General features: G+C 32.1%; 1 protein-coding gene across 1 annotated transcript in view; it reads right to left on the bottom strand.

Annotated features, from left to right (window-relative positions):
- The window catches only part of LOC6050285 (neural-cadherin), a 103,884-nt gene that overhangs the window by 11,884 nt on the left and 75,459 nt on the right, over positions 1–16,541 (bottom strand). The window contains exon 9 of the mRNA XM_038253578.1: positions 10,307–10,548. Coding sequence (XP_038109506.1) covers positions 10,307–10,548 — 242 coding nt within the window. The remainder of the gene's footprint in view (positions 1–10,306; positions 10,549–16,541) is intronic.

Here is a 16,541-nt window from a genome sequence, read left to right as displayed (position 1 = left end):
GCATGTCAGCAAAGTTTCATTGAAATCGGAGAGGGTCGGGTACAAAAGTACCAGAAAAAAACCTGATTTGAGCTGGAATTGCTCTGAACACAAAAAAATTAAGAAATTTTTATTTTTTTTTGTCTTTGCCATATTTAAGGTTTCAAGGATCTGATATAAAGTTTTGAGCACGTTTTGGCAGTTTAATTTGAAAATTCCAAGAATAACTGAAATTTTTAACTTCCTCAATTTTAACAGGTAAGATAAATATACCCTTCCTCGGCCCATTTCTATAACCGGCCTATCAGCAACTAGATTATGAATCAGCTTTCATAAAGCGCCCTTAACATTAACAAAGTTATTTAAAAAAATATCTGAAGTTTGGCTAAATTTAAAATTCTTCTTTAATTTTAAGTGAAAAAAAAATCCTACATGTTTGGCTACATTATCTTCAATTTAAAAAAAATAACACTAAATTTGTATTCATATTATGTTGGTAACTTGTATTGAAAGACTGTGGTTAAAAAAAAAACCCTGTGATTTTTCATTTTAAATTTTAATATAACACGTGTGAGATAGAATTAGTCTAAGAATTGCTTATTATCCAACCTGTTTACTTATGTAAATGTTAAATTGGAATAATATTAAATCTCTTTTTACTATTTTATAGAAGTTATCTTAAAAAAATCTTTTTTGCCCTTCTACAACCCCGTTTCTTATTTCCGGAAAATGCTTCCAACAATATTTGCGCCGACAGATCGATTTTTGGCTCTGAGCAAAACCGGGAAGAGCCCACATGAGGAGACTGGGTCTATTACCCGGTTCTTCAGGAACTTACAACAACAACAATAACTATAACGACAGCAGCAACTAGCTAAACTAGCTGAACCTGAGAGGGGGCACTTAAAATGGTAGAGGTTGCGACAGCAGAGGCAGAACAATAACAAGAACGAATATTGGTGCGGGGGGTGAGCTACAGTATAGTGTATTGTAAAAATATGCTCTCTATAACTATAATATGGGCGCATACATATGTGGGGGAGTGGGGACTGTGTTGGCAATTGCGAAAAATAAACAAGAGAAACCCGAAGACTCCGACTTGGCTCGAGATTTTTTCCCGCAGCACTCAACTCGAGAGGATATGCTATATCAACTGAAAAATGAAACTTGTACCATTTGTGTGAAGAGTGGAAGAAAAAAAAAAGCTTGGAAAATGGAAAATCCTCCGCAAAGACGATGACGATGACAATAATAGAATGTTTTCGCAGCCAAGCTTTTCCAACCATCGGCAAGGAAAAGTCCTTCCTTTCCATTCCGGATTTCATTTTTTTTTCGAGTCTATTTTTCCATCTGCCCGGAAAAGCCGAAAGTGGTGGATGGAGTTGAAATTTCAATATGGCAATCATGTGAGCATTGTTACAACTTCCACCGCGCAAGGGGAAAATGCAGCAGAGAGGTAAGGTGACTTTCCACGATATGCCGCAGGGTTCGGATTATTATGCAGGAAAAATAGAAAAGCAAAAAAATGTGAAACCATATGGATAAAGAAAATTGAAAAGCTCTCGCGGGCTGGAAAAGCTTCACCCCGAAAACTATCTGCACTTTTGCGTAGCAAGCTGGGTTTGGCGGATTTTCACCCACCACGGAGATGAGTTATTACGTTACTCGTCGGAGTGACACACTCTTCAAGCTCAACTTTGAAAGTGTGCGGTGCAGCTGCTTCAATTTGCTTGACGTACGAGGAGGTGGCTGTGTGACGGGTTTGAGGATCGCGACTGAAAATTGGACGTGCGAGCAGGACAGATATTCAATTTCATTTGCTAACGATTTGGTGTCATTTTTGAAACGTGAAATGTGACAGATGATAAGAAGGTTGATTTAATTTTATTTTAAGTTGCATTTTTTGCAAACATTGAATAAAATCAACTCAATTCAAATAATCAAACCAACTATTTTCGGATTTAAGAAAAAATATGTTTTTATAACAATAGTCAACATATAACTGTATTTAAGTGAAACCAAAATGTTTATAATTATAACAATTGGCGAATGCTCCAGTAAGACAAATAAATCTTATTGGCATAGTGTCTAAGTTTTGAGCCTGAAAAGGAACAACGTTAACTTAACTTTTAAAATTATAGCCAATTACAATGTTCAAACGGCAGTGTTAAAAACAAGACCAGTAGAAATCTATAAATAAAGAAAGGATTGATTTTGAAATAATAGATCAATAAATAAAAATCATAAAATCAAAAAGCGAAAGCCTAAAATGTTAACAGACAATAAAATCAATGATATGGATGTTTATTCAAAATGCATTAAAAAAAAAAATTACAAACTAATAAAACATTCAAGCACACGGAGAAAAAAGAGTTTCTATAAACGTGAATGAAAAACGTACCATGAAATTTGAACACTTTGTTCGTGGTTCCCATTTTCATGAACGCTTTTAGGTTCACGATTTTAGGAACTCTTTTTCCTCCGTGCAGCATTAGAAATTAAAATAAATGAATGTTATTTTTTAGAATCTGATGATAATTTTAAAATTATACTGAATTTATCACAGTCAAGTGTAAAAAAAATCTTTTTGCAATTCCGTCGTAAAACTACTCACTTTTCCTGTCATTCTCGAACGACGAAATAGCCTACTTTTCTGTACCAAAAATAACAGAATCGAATAGCAACACTTTTCACAATAAATGCTGAAAAGTTCTATTTTTCAGCACTGAAATGGGTGCTGAAAAGTTGAACTTTTCAGCACTTGTTTCGAAAAGTAACACTTTTCAACATTATTTTGTTTTAAACGGCTTATTGTCAAAGACATGAACATTTGACTTATAATTCCACTCAAAGGGTGTTTTTCGGAAATGCAAAAAATGTTGTATGGAACTCGTTGCAAAAGTTGATCATTTCAGCACTTGTCATATTTATCCAACTCGGTGAACCTCGTTGGATAAACGTATGACTCGTGCTGAAAAAATCTTGTTTTTGCAACTTGTGGCATAAACTACTATTATTTATCTTAATTCCAAGTAGATGAATTTAATCATCATCAGAACATCATAGAAAAAAACACTAAATTTTTTATTTTTTATTTTTTTGTGGGAAAAAGTACAGTCTTAATTTTTCGTAATTATATTTTTTATTTTTTCGTGGGAAAAAGTACCTTTTCAAATTATGGAAAGTTAAAAAAAAATCATTTGATAGTATTAATTGTTTAGATAATATATATTTTTTCTAAAATTTATCATTTTTTTCAGTTAGAAAAGCAATGGACAACACTTCGAAGCATAAAAAAGGAAGTAGGATGTCTGGAGCATTTTTTATTTTTATGTCACATTTTTTTTAAATAATCGATTATTGTAAACATTATTCTGAAACATGATTGTTATGATTTTTGATTCTATTATGATCTGAACAATATTTTCTAAACTATGAAAATTTTATCGAGGATGTTGCGGTTTCAAGCAAAAATGGTACGAGAAAAAAAAAAATCATTTTAGTGTCGTATTTAAAAATGTTTTATCTGAAGTTCAATCTATGTTTTGTGACAAAATAACAAAACATTTTTTCGGCATTCAAACAAATTAGGCATTAATCAAATTAAAATGACTGGTTTGGCTTAAACTATTTTAATAATCAGATCGAAAAATTTGATAATTAATTTTGTATGTATTGGTTTAGTCTTTATTGAACACATTTTCGAGAAATTGCTTAAAAATTTTGATTTAAGAGTTTTGATGATAATGATTGCATAAATAAATTTTTAAAAGTTTAATGCTTGACAAAAAACTAAACCCAGCTTGAAATCTTCAGAACTGTTCGATATAGAAATGAATATTTTTTTCACATGAATTTCCCAGATAAAATGTTGCTGCCTGTCATTTTTTATAAATTGCATATTCATGCAAGCTTTGACAAAAAAAAAAAGAAAAAAAAATCCTTCAAATCTCAGCATAAGAAGTGAACAGATGAAAAGATTTTTAAAGCTTTTTTTTAGAAAATCCAAAAATACACGATAAAATTCTTCATAGTCAAACATAATCTATCAGACAAAGCAGACCAATAAAAAGTATTTGAAAAACACGATTTAAAAAAAAAAATATTGAAAATGAAAAGGAAAATTTGAACATTTTACAAAAGTATACCTTCTGCGCATAAATCATACTTTTCTGGCAAAGTTCTATTAAAAACCGATATTTTTCTTGAAAATATCACACAAAAAATAATGATTTGTAATTGGGAAAAGATATGACACTGTAAAAACTCTTATCGAGTTAACATTAAAGCATCAAATAGAATCTTCATCTATCCTTCAAGGTTGAAATCCTCAGAATTCCATTCTCCTCGATACTTCAAATCTTCAAATCTTCAAATCTTCAAATCTTTAAATCTTCAAATCTTCAAATCTTCAAATCTTCAAATCTTCAAATCTTCAAATCTTCAAATCTTCAAATCTTCAAATCTTCAAATCTTCAAATCTTCAAATCTTCAAATCTTCAAATCTTTAAATCATCAAATCATCAATTCTTTAAATCTTCAAATCTTCAAATCTTCAAATCTTCAAATCTTCAAATCTTCAAATCTTCAAATCTTCAAATCTTCAAATCTTCAAATCTTCAAATCTTCAAATCTTCAAATCTTCAAATCTTCAAATGCAAACAAATTTTGAATTATACATCAAAATTAAAAAAAAAAATAATTAGCTGAATTTCGATTCATGAAAAACATTCTTAGTTTATGAAATCATGGATGAATTTGTTGAATGAGAAGCTTTTTTCAGTGTTATTTATCGTCATTTCAAACTACACACACAGCCCACGCCAGTACAAGCTTTTGAATGTTTGAAAATCCCCAAAAAAAAAAATACAACCTCTTTGATATCCCTGATTACACCTCCCTGCTGTAACCGATATGACTGAAAAGATCATAGCAATAACTACTCACGTATCAGCGTCGAGACGCACGCGATCAGCGCGATGATAAAGTCCTTGGACGGCGTCAGCACGCCCGAGGCCAGCAGTTCCAGCTCGCAGTGCATCCCGGTGTACCCGAAGGGGCACACACACTCGTACTTTTTCGGCGGGGCGTAATCCCGGCAGCGGCCCCCATTCTGGCACGGATGCCACAGGCACTCGTTCGCGTTGACACACTGCGGACCGGACTTTTGGTAGCCCCCGGGACAACTATACTCACACGGACACACACACACAGGTTCACGGGGACATCAATTGGTTTTGTGTGGTGACAAAAATGTGTGTTTTTTTTGTTTGTTGTGGTGGTGTGGTGATGTGTTGGTAGCAGGGCAAACAAAAGAGAGGTTTTTTTTTTCGAGGTGCCATATACATAAAAAGAGAAAAAGAGAGAAAAAAGGACGAAACAACAATGAAAGTTGCGCTACTCGCATACCTACTTACCGACCTCGAGATCTCTTTGAGTTTATGATTCTTAAAGCTACACCAGTGTTCAAGCTCATCGAATCGCATTGAAGGGGTGGAAGGCGGCACGGTGTGTTTAAAGAATCGTTTTGTTTCAACTATTTCTTCAACAATATTGAATCTGCGATTTGCTATTTTGATGTCGTTTTGGTCTATGATTATAATATGTGGTTGAAAGTGTTCTGTGCCATCAAAGTTTTATTTTTTATTTTTTTGAAAGTGTAATAAACTGCAGGATTTTTTTTTGTGTAAGTCTGACAGAGTTTACTCGGGTGCTCCCAAAGGGTTAAGCTTAAAAGTGAGATGCAGGCTTAGGGTATTATAAATCCATAATTTGGTTTAAATAAAATATATTCAAATTAAATTAAAACTATTCAAATTTCGAAGGAAAGTGAATTTTAGTGTGGAATGGTCGCTAATCTTAAATTTTCGCTTGATAAGATTTAAAGTTTTGTTCAGTTTTCAAAAAATCTTGTTTTAGTTCAATTCAATTCAATTTATTTCTTTACTTTATCGACTAAGAGTAGTTTTCTAAATAAAATACAAAATTATTGGGGATCCATTCAGCTTTGTATAAGGCATTTATCTCAACAAATGCAACTAAAATTGGTTGTAAAAGGAAGCAGAAACAGGAAAACAACTGTTAAACAAAACCATTAAAAGTTTTTTTCTTTTTTTTTTGTAATTTTAGTTTTAATTTTTTTTAAATTAAAATTTATTTTACATTCATCAGTTTAATGTCCTTTAAATCGGTTTTAGAACATAAACGACATTTTTAATAATCAGTTTATTTTACAGACTATTTAAATCTGAGTATTGAGCATTTCTCCTATAAATCAGCATTTTTTTTGAAAATTTTATTATTAATTATTTTTTGGTTTGGATGATACTTAAGTGTACCTTTTCTATGAGTAAATAAGTAATCTTGCATCATTGGCTACAACCATATTCAAAATCTGTAATTTGAGAATGGATTTGCTTAGAGCTTGCCAGAAAAATATACTTGAACATTTAAAAATATCTGTAAAAATATATATTTTTGCCTTCCTCACTTCACTGAGGTAAGGCTATAAAATCACTCGAAAAATGAACTTCTTAAATACGCCTCCTAGATATACCTTCACGTATACCTATCGACTCAGAATCAAATTCAACAAATGTCTGTGGGGATGTGTGTAGACACGATTTTTTTTCCACACGATTATCTCAGAACTGGCTGAACCGATTTTGGCCGGATCCGCCTTATTCTGTTCGTTTTGGGGTCCCCTAAGACCCTATTAAATTTTATTCTGTTTAGTTAAGTATTTAAAAAGTTATGCCAAGAAAAAGATTTTTGTAGATACAAAAAAGGGTGATTTTTTGCCTAACCTCAAAAGGCCGGGTCTTTTTGTTTACGTGCGAGAGTCGCGCCAGATGCGAAACGCCCGGTTGCCACATTGCTTCAAATGAGAGTTTGCATGTTTTCTGGAAAAGTCTGTATTAGGTATAATTTTTTTTTCATAAACTATTTTCATTATTACATTGTAAATGTGAGGAAGGCACCACCCACCTAATGGTGGATTTAGCAACGTTTTATATTAAATTTTAAAATTTTCATGCAACAAAAAATAAATTAGGCAAAATAACCTGTACTGAAATTTGCATTTTTGGGTTTATTTCAGATGCCAAAAAATGGCATCTTTTTAATTGAGATTAAATTGGTTGCAACTTTCGAAAAAAAACATGATTTTTGAAATAAAGTTTTAAATTTTAAAAATAAAAAATTTAGAAATTGAATTAACGATCGATGGTTTTGAATGAAAAAAGTGTTTTAAAATGCATTATACACTTGCCCAGTTGTTTTGCAACCATTAGTTTCCATTCTAAATATTGACGAAATTTTTTTTGCGAAAGTTTTGGAATTTCATAAAAATTTAAAATAATTTTAATCCAGCCAAAACATGCGAAATATGATAATCAATGCAGAAAAATGCATTTTTGATTTTTTCAGTTGATTTGATTTCTATTTTTAGTTTTTTGAAAAATTATTTTGTTTGCCCCCTGATTTTCGGACTAATTTTCAAGCGACATAAACTTTGAAAAATATTTGCATCGATCTTACTACATCTTAACTAATATGTAGTTTATTTTAAATATCAAAAAAACAAAAAAAAATCAGGAAATTTTCGAATCTCTCGAACATTTTTATTTTCATTTCATTTTATTTATTTCGTTGTTTAAGCACTACTTCTTTGAAGTTACAATCCTAAGCTGAGTTGTGGACTACCTTTCAACAGCTGATTAACTCAAAGTTGGGAACAAAGTTTGCGGGTGAATCTAATGCAGGAAAAAAGTTACAAAATAACCTTCGAAATAGTTATTTTTATTTTCAAAATTTTCCAATCAACTCGAACATTTGACCCTGGAGCATTTATTTCGACTATACTGCCGTTCTACGCATAATTGTCCCATGTCAGTTTTGGACGATTTTGACTTTATGACATTTTTAAGTTTAGTCTGATGTGTACTTTGAGAAAAACACAAAAAATCTGGTACATTGTTAGGAAACTCATGAAAAACAACACCAAGTCTGTTTGTCCCATCGTTAAACTTCTACGCATAATTGTACCACTGAGCATTTTCTTACACGGAATCATTAGTTTTACGAAGCATTATGTCTAGTTTGTCTGTTATATGGCGAGAGAATCACAAATAAGGGTGATAAAGTGCTAACGGGGGTGATTAGGGACACATAGGGTACAAAGGAACCTACGGGACAATTATGCGTAGAAACAAAGAAATCGGTCGAAAAATTTCAATCGCGTTTTTTCAGTTGCACTTTTTCGAACATGGGACAATTATGCGTAGAACGGCAGTATATCATTTGGATAATTCGAAGAAAAAAAAATAAAATCGTAGTTCAGATTTTTTTTACATAAAAATTCAAAGGCATATATGGTAAATTATCAGTTTCAAACCCGACAATATTATTGTTACAAGAGTCAAGAATTTGTTATATTAGTAATGTTTACTTTTATTTTTTTTACCATTTGCCAACTTCAAGTTTTTTATACTTGTAAAATTTAAAGCTACATTTTACAAGCCATAAAACTTGAGTTTCAGGATTTGTTTTAGTTTTAAAATATTTTGAAATTATAATTATTATTTTCCATGTTACAATCATTTTCAATATATTTTCATTAATTCCTAATTTGGATTTTTGTAATGCTTTTAAAAATGTTGTGTTAAATTTATTACAGATATTATTTTGATTATGCTAAAATAGGATAAAACGTTCTTTTAACATTTAATAGTTTTGAGTTTTAAATAACAATTTAAAGAAATTGAAATTTAGAGTAACAATTTTGAAATGTTATTTCTGTTTGAAGAATATTTGCAAGTGCGGTAAAAATTGGAACTATTTTCTTATGAGAACCAAATATTATGTAACCAAATTTCAACATTAACTCTATCTTTAATTATTTTAAAAATAATCAAAACATTCAAAAGTGCAAATGTTTTAATTTTCTGCTGTCTCTCCCACTTCTTTTAAAAAATCGGTGCTCTACATATTTATTTCAAGAAACATTAAAATTTTAATGGGAGTATATTTTTAATTAGCATAAAATAATTAGAAATGAGTTTTCCTGCGTTTTTAATCATATTTAGCTTGTGTGGACAAGCTTGAAATATTTAATTACATTTACAATTACAAATAATAATCTATTTTGCTATTAATTAGAATTAATATATCAAAAAAGATTAAATTAAAGCAAATCTTAAGTTGTTTTTCTGTTATTAAATAATAAAAGAAAGGAAAGAGATTTTTAAAACTTTGTTGTTCATAAAGCCAACTTAGTCGTTTAGCAATCAAAAATTACTTAATGTGCGCATCTTTATACAATTTTTATTCGTTTCTCAATTTTTGAAATAGATTTCTTTTAGGTCATAAATTTATGCATTTTTTTTTAAATTACTCAAAACCAAAGCTTTATTACTAACACTATCATTTACATTACTAACCGATACAGGACAAATGCAGTCCATTTTAACAATTAAATGAATTGAAATTATTATAAAACCAAGAACATTCATGTTCTTATCAATAAATCATCAGTCAAAATGAACAAAGATTAATTTGTTCTATAATCAGTTGTTTTTTACCGATTGCTGAATCAGCAGCTTAAAAATAAAAACATTTTTTTAACTGACTAATAATATTTTAACAAAAAATTTGAGGAATCTTTAAATATTTTTTATAGTAACTGACAGCCGCAAATTTTAGAATTAAACCTGTTTTTTCAGTGCGAGTTTTGAAACATTTTGGAAATTCATTTTAAATCAGCTGAACAGTAAAAACATCTGAAAAACCACATAATTATAATCAGTAACCAAGACTTACCTCAAAAACGACTTATTTGTAAACAAATTTCATGCAAAGGAACAGTAGTGAAATTATTTGCAATTCAAACACACCGTGACGTAGTTCCGAGATGGTTTCGGGTGGGGACGTCTATTCGAACAGTCTATATGGAGTATGTGGGTGGGGTTGGGGGTGTGTGTTTGTTCAAAACGTTACGTTTCCGTAGTTCTTCGTACTAGTTTCTAGCGTAGTATTTTTAAAGGGTGTTGGATGTAGAAGGAGTATTTTAAGGGGACGTACCGTAACATAGTGATAGAGATACAGAACAGCATGCAAGGTAGGTGTGAGGCTGAACGAAACGAAAAACGAACAATCCAAAAAAGTGAAAACGACCAAATCATGCAAATCGTGCACTACTTCTACTTCTTCTTCCTCATAAATATTCAGAGCCAAAAGCGCAAGACCTTCCAGACTTTTTTTGGCCCAGCCTGGGGTGTTAGTATATATCGTAAGAAAGAGGGGTTAGTAAGGAGGAAAGGCAGCTCACTCAGGATGATTAGCAGACAGACGAGGATGGCGGCCAGCGCGCCCATGCTCAGCTTCAGCGTTTGGCCCTCCTGGATGAGCTCGCAGTTTTCGCCCCAGAAGCCGTCCGGGCAGTCGCACCGGTAGCGCAGCTTGGGCTCCTGGTTGACGCAGACGCCCCCATTGAGGCAGGGCAGATCGAGACACTCGTTCCGATCCATGCAGCCCTTGCCGTCCGGCGACATGACACGACCCTCGCCGCAACTGAAGATTATTTTTTGCGTTTTTTTTTTCGATTTTTTAGGTTAGTTTTTGGGGGAAAATGTTAGTATTATACAAGAGTGAGAGAGAGTGCACATATGATAGACAAAGATAGTGTATATGTTGTTGATGGCATTTTATGAGGATGAGCATATGGTACAAACGATACTGTTAAAGAGGGAAAACACCAAGGCGAGAAAAGGGGTGAAATGATGGGAAATTTATGGCCATGATCAACCCGCCCATGCACGCTCCAACGTATATCCGGCTTTTCGGTATTTATAGGATGATGAAAATATTTGGCAGCCTCTGTAATCGTTGGCAGGTCATATGGTTTGATGGAATTGGGTGAGTTTAACTGCTTCTTTCAACTTTAAATCCTTAAAAATTTGTATGTTTTGAAAAAAGTTCTTGAATTGCTTGAAGAAACGTGTTTTTAAATTTAATGTATTAGAAAGAAATAAAGAAGATCAAAATAATAGAAACAATTTATCGTTAATTTGCCCCTAATTTCCCCCCAAAACCAAACCCAAAATCCTCTCATCCATGATTCATGGCGCACATTCTATCGACATTTCAACCCCTCCCATTAAGGCCATAATCGGTTCCAATTCCAAAAAATCCTTTAACAAGAGAGCGTCGAATTTTTCAATTTAGCACCCCCTCCCCCCGCCTCAGAACTTTTTCCCGGTAGGCTGAAAATTGTTTCAAGCTCGCTCGTCATCAGGCTGGAGCCAATTTCGAGCGGCTTTTCTTTTTTTTTGTTCGTTCACTCCGAGGGAGGTAATAATACCGGTTTGGAAAACGAGTGGTTCCCAGGGACGGGGCTCAAAATCAAAACCAATAAATCATTACACAGTGATTGGGGAGGGGAAAAGGAGAGGAGGTTTGGGGAGGTGGTACGGAACAGGCTTTTCGTTCGGTTTTCACCTTCATTTTCCAGAGTTCGGGAAAAAGTGAAAACTGATAAGCTGAAATTTTTGGCCGAAATTGAGAATTTCTGGAGGGAGGTTTGCAGAGGGGTGGAAATAAATGGCGCTATTCTTTCCCGTTTCCGTCGGTTGTCCGGAAGGATATAACTCCGGTAATGGGCTGGGATCCGATGAACGTAAATAAAATCAATAAAAGAGATATAAAAATGGATGTATTCTTTTTTCATTGAAATTTTCAATCGGTCTCGTCGATTGGTGGACCCTACTGGAACGTGACCTGGGACGTTAACGGGGATTAGTGTTGGTTTGTGAAGTGTTTAGAGGATTTGCATAGTTGTTGGACGAATGGAAAACACATAGTTACGATGACAAATAATCTAATTTATTGCTTAAATTTAAAAAAATCCCATTTTCTATTCGATACACTGAACAAGCTCCAAAAACAAACAAAAATATCTCCCCCTCCTCAAAAAGTGCTGACATGTCGTCAACAATCCCAAAGTAAGCAAACAACTTCCAAATTACGTGCTCCAATTCGACATCACGAAAACCAGGATGTAACTTCTCCCCAGTCTCAAAAGCACCAATGTTTCACGCTCTCTTTTTCCCTTAAAAAAAAAGTGTGCGCACCCAAAAAAAAGGGAAAATCCTTCCAAAAACAAATTTGTTAGGATAGGTTCTTGGCCCGTTCCGCGCTCCCGGGCAAGCCGGATATAACCATGAATTATTTATCGGTGGAAAAATCCCTACCACTTCGTCAAACCAATAATTCTTCCACACCCCCACACACACCGCACCGGAAGATGGTATTACTGCTCAAATAGTCCCCCTATCCTCGTGTGTCCTGAAGGGCAATAAAAAAGAATCGGCCGGAAAACAACGCTTTGCGACAACGGTGGAATTTTCCCACCCACGATTTGGCAAACTTGGAGCTGAGCGTTTTTTTCTTCTGGTTCTTGTTGGCAGCGCAGACTTGGGCGAAGGAATTAGGACGAGCCACCAGTTTTTTTTTGGCAGGTTCCCTAAGGTGGGAGTTTTGGTTTTGGCAACTAGGAAAAGTTATGATTTTTAAGTATTTTGTGATGGCTATCCAAAAATTTATATTTTTTTATTTGTTCTCAAAATTTAAAATTCTTGAAAAGTATTGGGCAATTTCTGCTTATTATATGACATATTGTTGGAAAGACTCTTAATACATATATCAAATCAAATGATTTCTTCTTTTTCGATGTCTGAGAGGTAAGCACGTGCAGGAAAAGTTCACAAAAAATCTGCGACAATAAAACTTTACAATTTGCATTTAAATTACACGTAATATCAGTTGTAAACTTTTTAAGATCGTCAAATCAAAAAGGGCATTAAATTCTGAGACCAGAAAAATATTTTCATAAATTCTTTGAAATTTGGCAAATTTGTGACAGTAGAATAACTGTAATGATGGTTTTTGTGAAACTTTTTGCTTTTTTTTAAATCAACCTGGACAAGATCCAATTGCAAAACTTAAAATACATTTTTACCAGCCTTACTTGAAGAACTTATATATTTGTTAAATGTATAAAAGAATCCTGGTTAATGGTGTAACTGCGTGAATTTGTTCCATGAATAAATTGAAATATTTTTTTTTCAATTCCGTCGTAAGGGACCATCCATAAACCACGTGGATATTTTTTGGGAATCTTCGTGGACAATTGTCCATACAAAAAAAAATCATTTTTGTATGAATCGTGGACAATCGCCATACATTTTATGTTATTTATAACAAGATTTGTTATTCATCGTTATGATTTTTTTGTTATTGAAATGTTATTGTAATAACAGACTAATAATATTTTTAGTAATTTTTTGAACAAATCCTTTTTATTATTTTTTGTTATTTTAACAACTAATCCGATCAACCCAATAACAGTTGGAGGTATTCTTCCATAACAAAAAATGTTATTTTAAATTTGTTTTGGCTTTTAACCACTATCAGACCAATAACAAATTTTGTCATGATAACATAAACAGTTATTAAACTCTTAAGCAAAAATGGATTTTGATTGAATTGAATTCTGTTATTTTGACAATATTTGTTATTGAAATGGCATCAATTTTGTTATTACCGTCTGCCCGGGTAATAGATTTGATTGATGGTTTTTTTTTATTTTTTTTTATTTTATTTTATTTTTTTTATTATTATTTTTTTTTTATTTTTTTTTTTAGGCTGGTACAAATATTTTTAAAAGTTTTTGTCACCCCCTTCAAAATTGGCCCGAAAAATCAGGGGCAAAAATATTTTTACAATAAACTTCAAAATTTCAATGAAAATTCAAGTGCAACCAGCTGAAATCAAATTAAAATACTTTCTTCTGCGTTTAAAATCATTTTTAGCATGTTTGGGTTTATTAAAAATCTTAAGATTTTTGAAAATTTTCGATGCAAAATCTTTTTTCGATACAATTTTTGTTTTTGTCAGATCTTAGATTTTTTGAAAACTAATGATTGCAAAACAACTGAACTAGTGTAAAATGCCTTTTAAAACACTTTTTTCATTTAAATGTGAAGACTATGGCTTGTTATTTAAATTTTTATATTTTTTTTATTTTTTTGCCCCCCCCCTTGACCTCGGCCAGGGCCGAGGGACAAAAACTTTTTTAATTATTTGCATCGGCCTTATTAACTTCATAGTAGAGTAACTCACGAGAATTCCGCAATTTTTTGCAGAATTTTAATTATTTTTTAATTGGATGAAACTTTGCCAAAAAGATTCATAAAAAATTATAAAAAGGGGCATAAAAAGCATTAATTGAAAAATAATAAGAGTTTGGAAGTGTACAAAATCTGTTACCGAAAATTTAGTAAATTTTAAAATGGCGATTTTTGCAAAAAAAAGTCGAAAAAATTGAACATAAAAATGATTAATAGGTGCTAAATCAAATTTGCAATCACACATCACATCACATATTTTTTGATAAAATTACATCAAATTCAGAAATTTTTCGAAAAATTCGAAAGCCCTCGAAAAATCTGTGGTTTAAAAAGCTATTCCAAATTTTAAAATTTGCAATTAGATTACATGTAAAATCAGTTGTAAACTATTTAGGATCATCAAATCAAAAAGATTATTTCATTTTGGGAGTAAACATATTTACATAAATTCTTTGAAATTTGGCATATTTGTGACAGTTGAATAATTGTAATGATGGTTTTTATGAAACTTTTTGGTTTTTTGAAAATCTTCCTGGACCAGATTCAACTGCTTAAACTTGAAATACACAGAATTTCATAGCAGAGTAATTTACGAGAATTCCGCAAAATTTTGAAGAATTTAAATTGTTTTTTGATTGGATGAAACTTTGCCTAAACGGCCATTCATCATAAGAATAACATAAAAATAAGCATAAATTTGAAAAATAAATCAAAAATAATCTGTTGCCGATAATATGAATAATTAAAAAAAATCGTTTTTTTTTTAAAAAAAAGGTCGAAAATGATGTCGAACAAAATTGAAAAATGAATGATTGATGCATAATCAAATTTGCAATCACACATCACATTACACATTTTTTGATAAAATTGCATCAAATTCAGATTTTGTTTGAAAAATGACCGCAATAGCAACTTTAAAAAACTTTTTTAAAAAAATATTTTACTCACCAAATTGGTCCTTACTTTTCAACACGCGGTATCTAGAAACCCATTCTTTTGATTTTCAATGTTGAATATTATAAATGTGTGAATTTCTTTTCAATAAAAATAATGTTGAAATTTAAGAGTCAGAGATTCCTTTTAAATCGGCAACAATTAATAAATATTTTTTTTTTAATACGGCTGAAACTTTTTCGGTGCCTTCGGTATGCCCAAAGAAGCCATTCTGCATCATTGGTTTGTCCATATAATTTTCAATACAAATTTGGCAGCTGTCCATACAAAAATGTTGATAGAAAATTCAAAAATCTGAATCTTTTGAGAAAAGTTTTTCATCGATTTGGTGTCTTCGGCAAAGTTGTAGGTATGGATACGTACTTCACTGGAAAAAATGATAAACGGTAAAAATATTTTTGGTGTTTTTTTTATTTAACTTAAAATAAAAAAGTGTTTTTTTTTTGCAAATCATGTTTTAGTGACACTAAAACATGATTTGCAAAAAAAAAAAAAAACACTTTTTTATCTTTTTAATTTTTTTATATGTTTATATGTGGGTCTCGTGGCGCAGGGGTAGCGGCTTCGGCTGCCGATCCCGATGATGCTATGAGACGCGGGTTCGATTCCCGCCTTATCCACTGAGCTTCTATCGGATGGTGAAGTAAAACGTCGGTCCCGGTTTCTCCTGTCTCGTCAGAGGCGCTGGAGCAGAAATCCCACGTTAGAGGAAGACCATGCCCCGGGGGGCGTAGTGCCAGTAGTTTCATATGTTTTAGAGCACATTGAATGCCAACTTTTCTGAAATTTGTGCAAAATTTTTCTGAAATGTTGTGCAAAAAATCATTGACCGAGTTATGAATCAAAACTGATTTAAAAAAAATCGAAATATTGGGCGAAAAAAAAATTCAACTTCATTTTTCGATGTAAAATCAAATTTGCAATCAAAAAGTACTTTAGTGAAATTTTCATGAAGTGCACCGTTTTCAAGTTAAACCATTTTCATTTTAAAAAATTAGTGCACATGTTTGCCCACTTTAAAAAAAATATTTTTGAAAAGTTGAGAAAATTCTCTATATTTTGCTTTTTGAACTTTGTTGATACGACCCTTAGTTGCTAAGATATTGCCATGCAAAGGTTTAGAAACAGGAAAATTGATGTTTTCTTAGTCGCACCCAAACAACCCACCATTTTCTAATATCGATATCACAGCAATTAATGGTCCGATTTTCAATGCTAAAAAAAAAACAGTCGTGAATTTTCTCGATTTTTTCAAAAAAAATATTTTCAAAATTTTTCAACCAAGACCACCATTTTTAAAGGGCGTAATATTGAATGTTTGACCCAGTTCAGTTAAAGTTTGAATAAATATTCAAAGCAACACCCTGTTAGTGTTCTCGATCTTCGATTTATTCGCAACCCCTCAATCAACTAGCCGTCTCC

This window comes from Culex quinquefasciatus, chromosome 2 (assembly GCF_015732765.1).
Source record: "Culex quinquefasciatus strain JHB chromosome 2, VPISU_Cqui_1.0_pri_paternal, whole genome shotgun sequence".
Classification (NCBI taxonomy): Eukaryota; Metazoa; Arthropoda; class Insecta; order Diptera; family Culicidae; genus Culex; species Culex quinquefasciatus.
The sequence above is the reverse complement of the archived record's forward strand: the minus strand, read 5'-3'. Positions and strand labels throughout refer to the sequence as shown.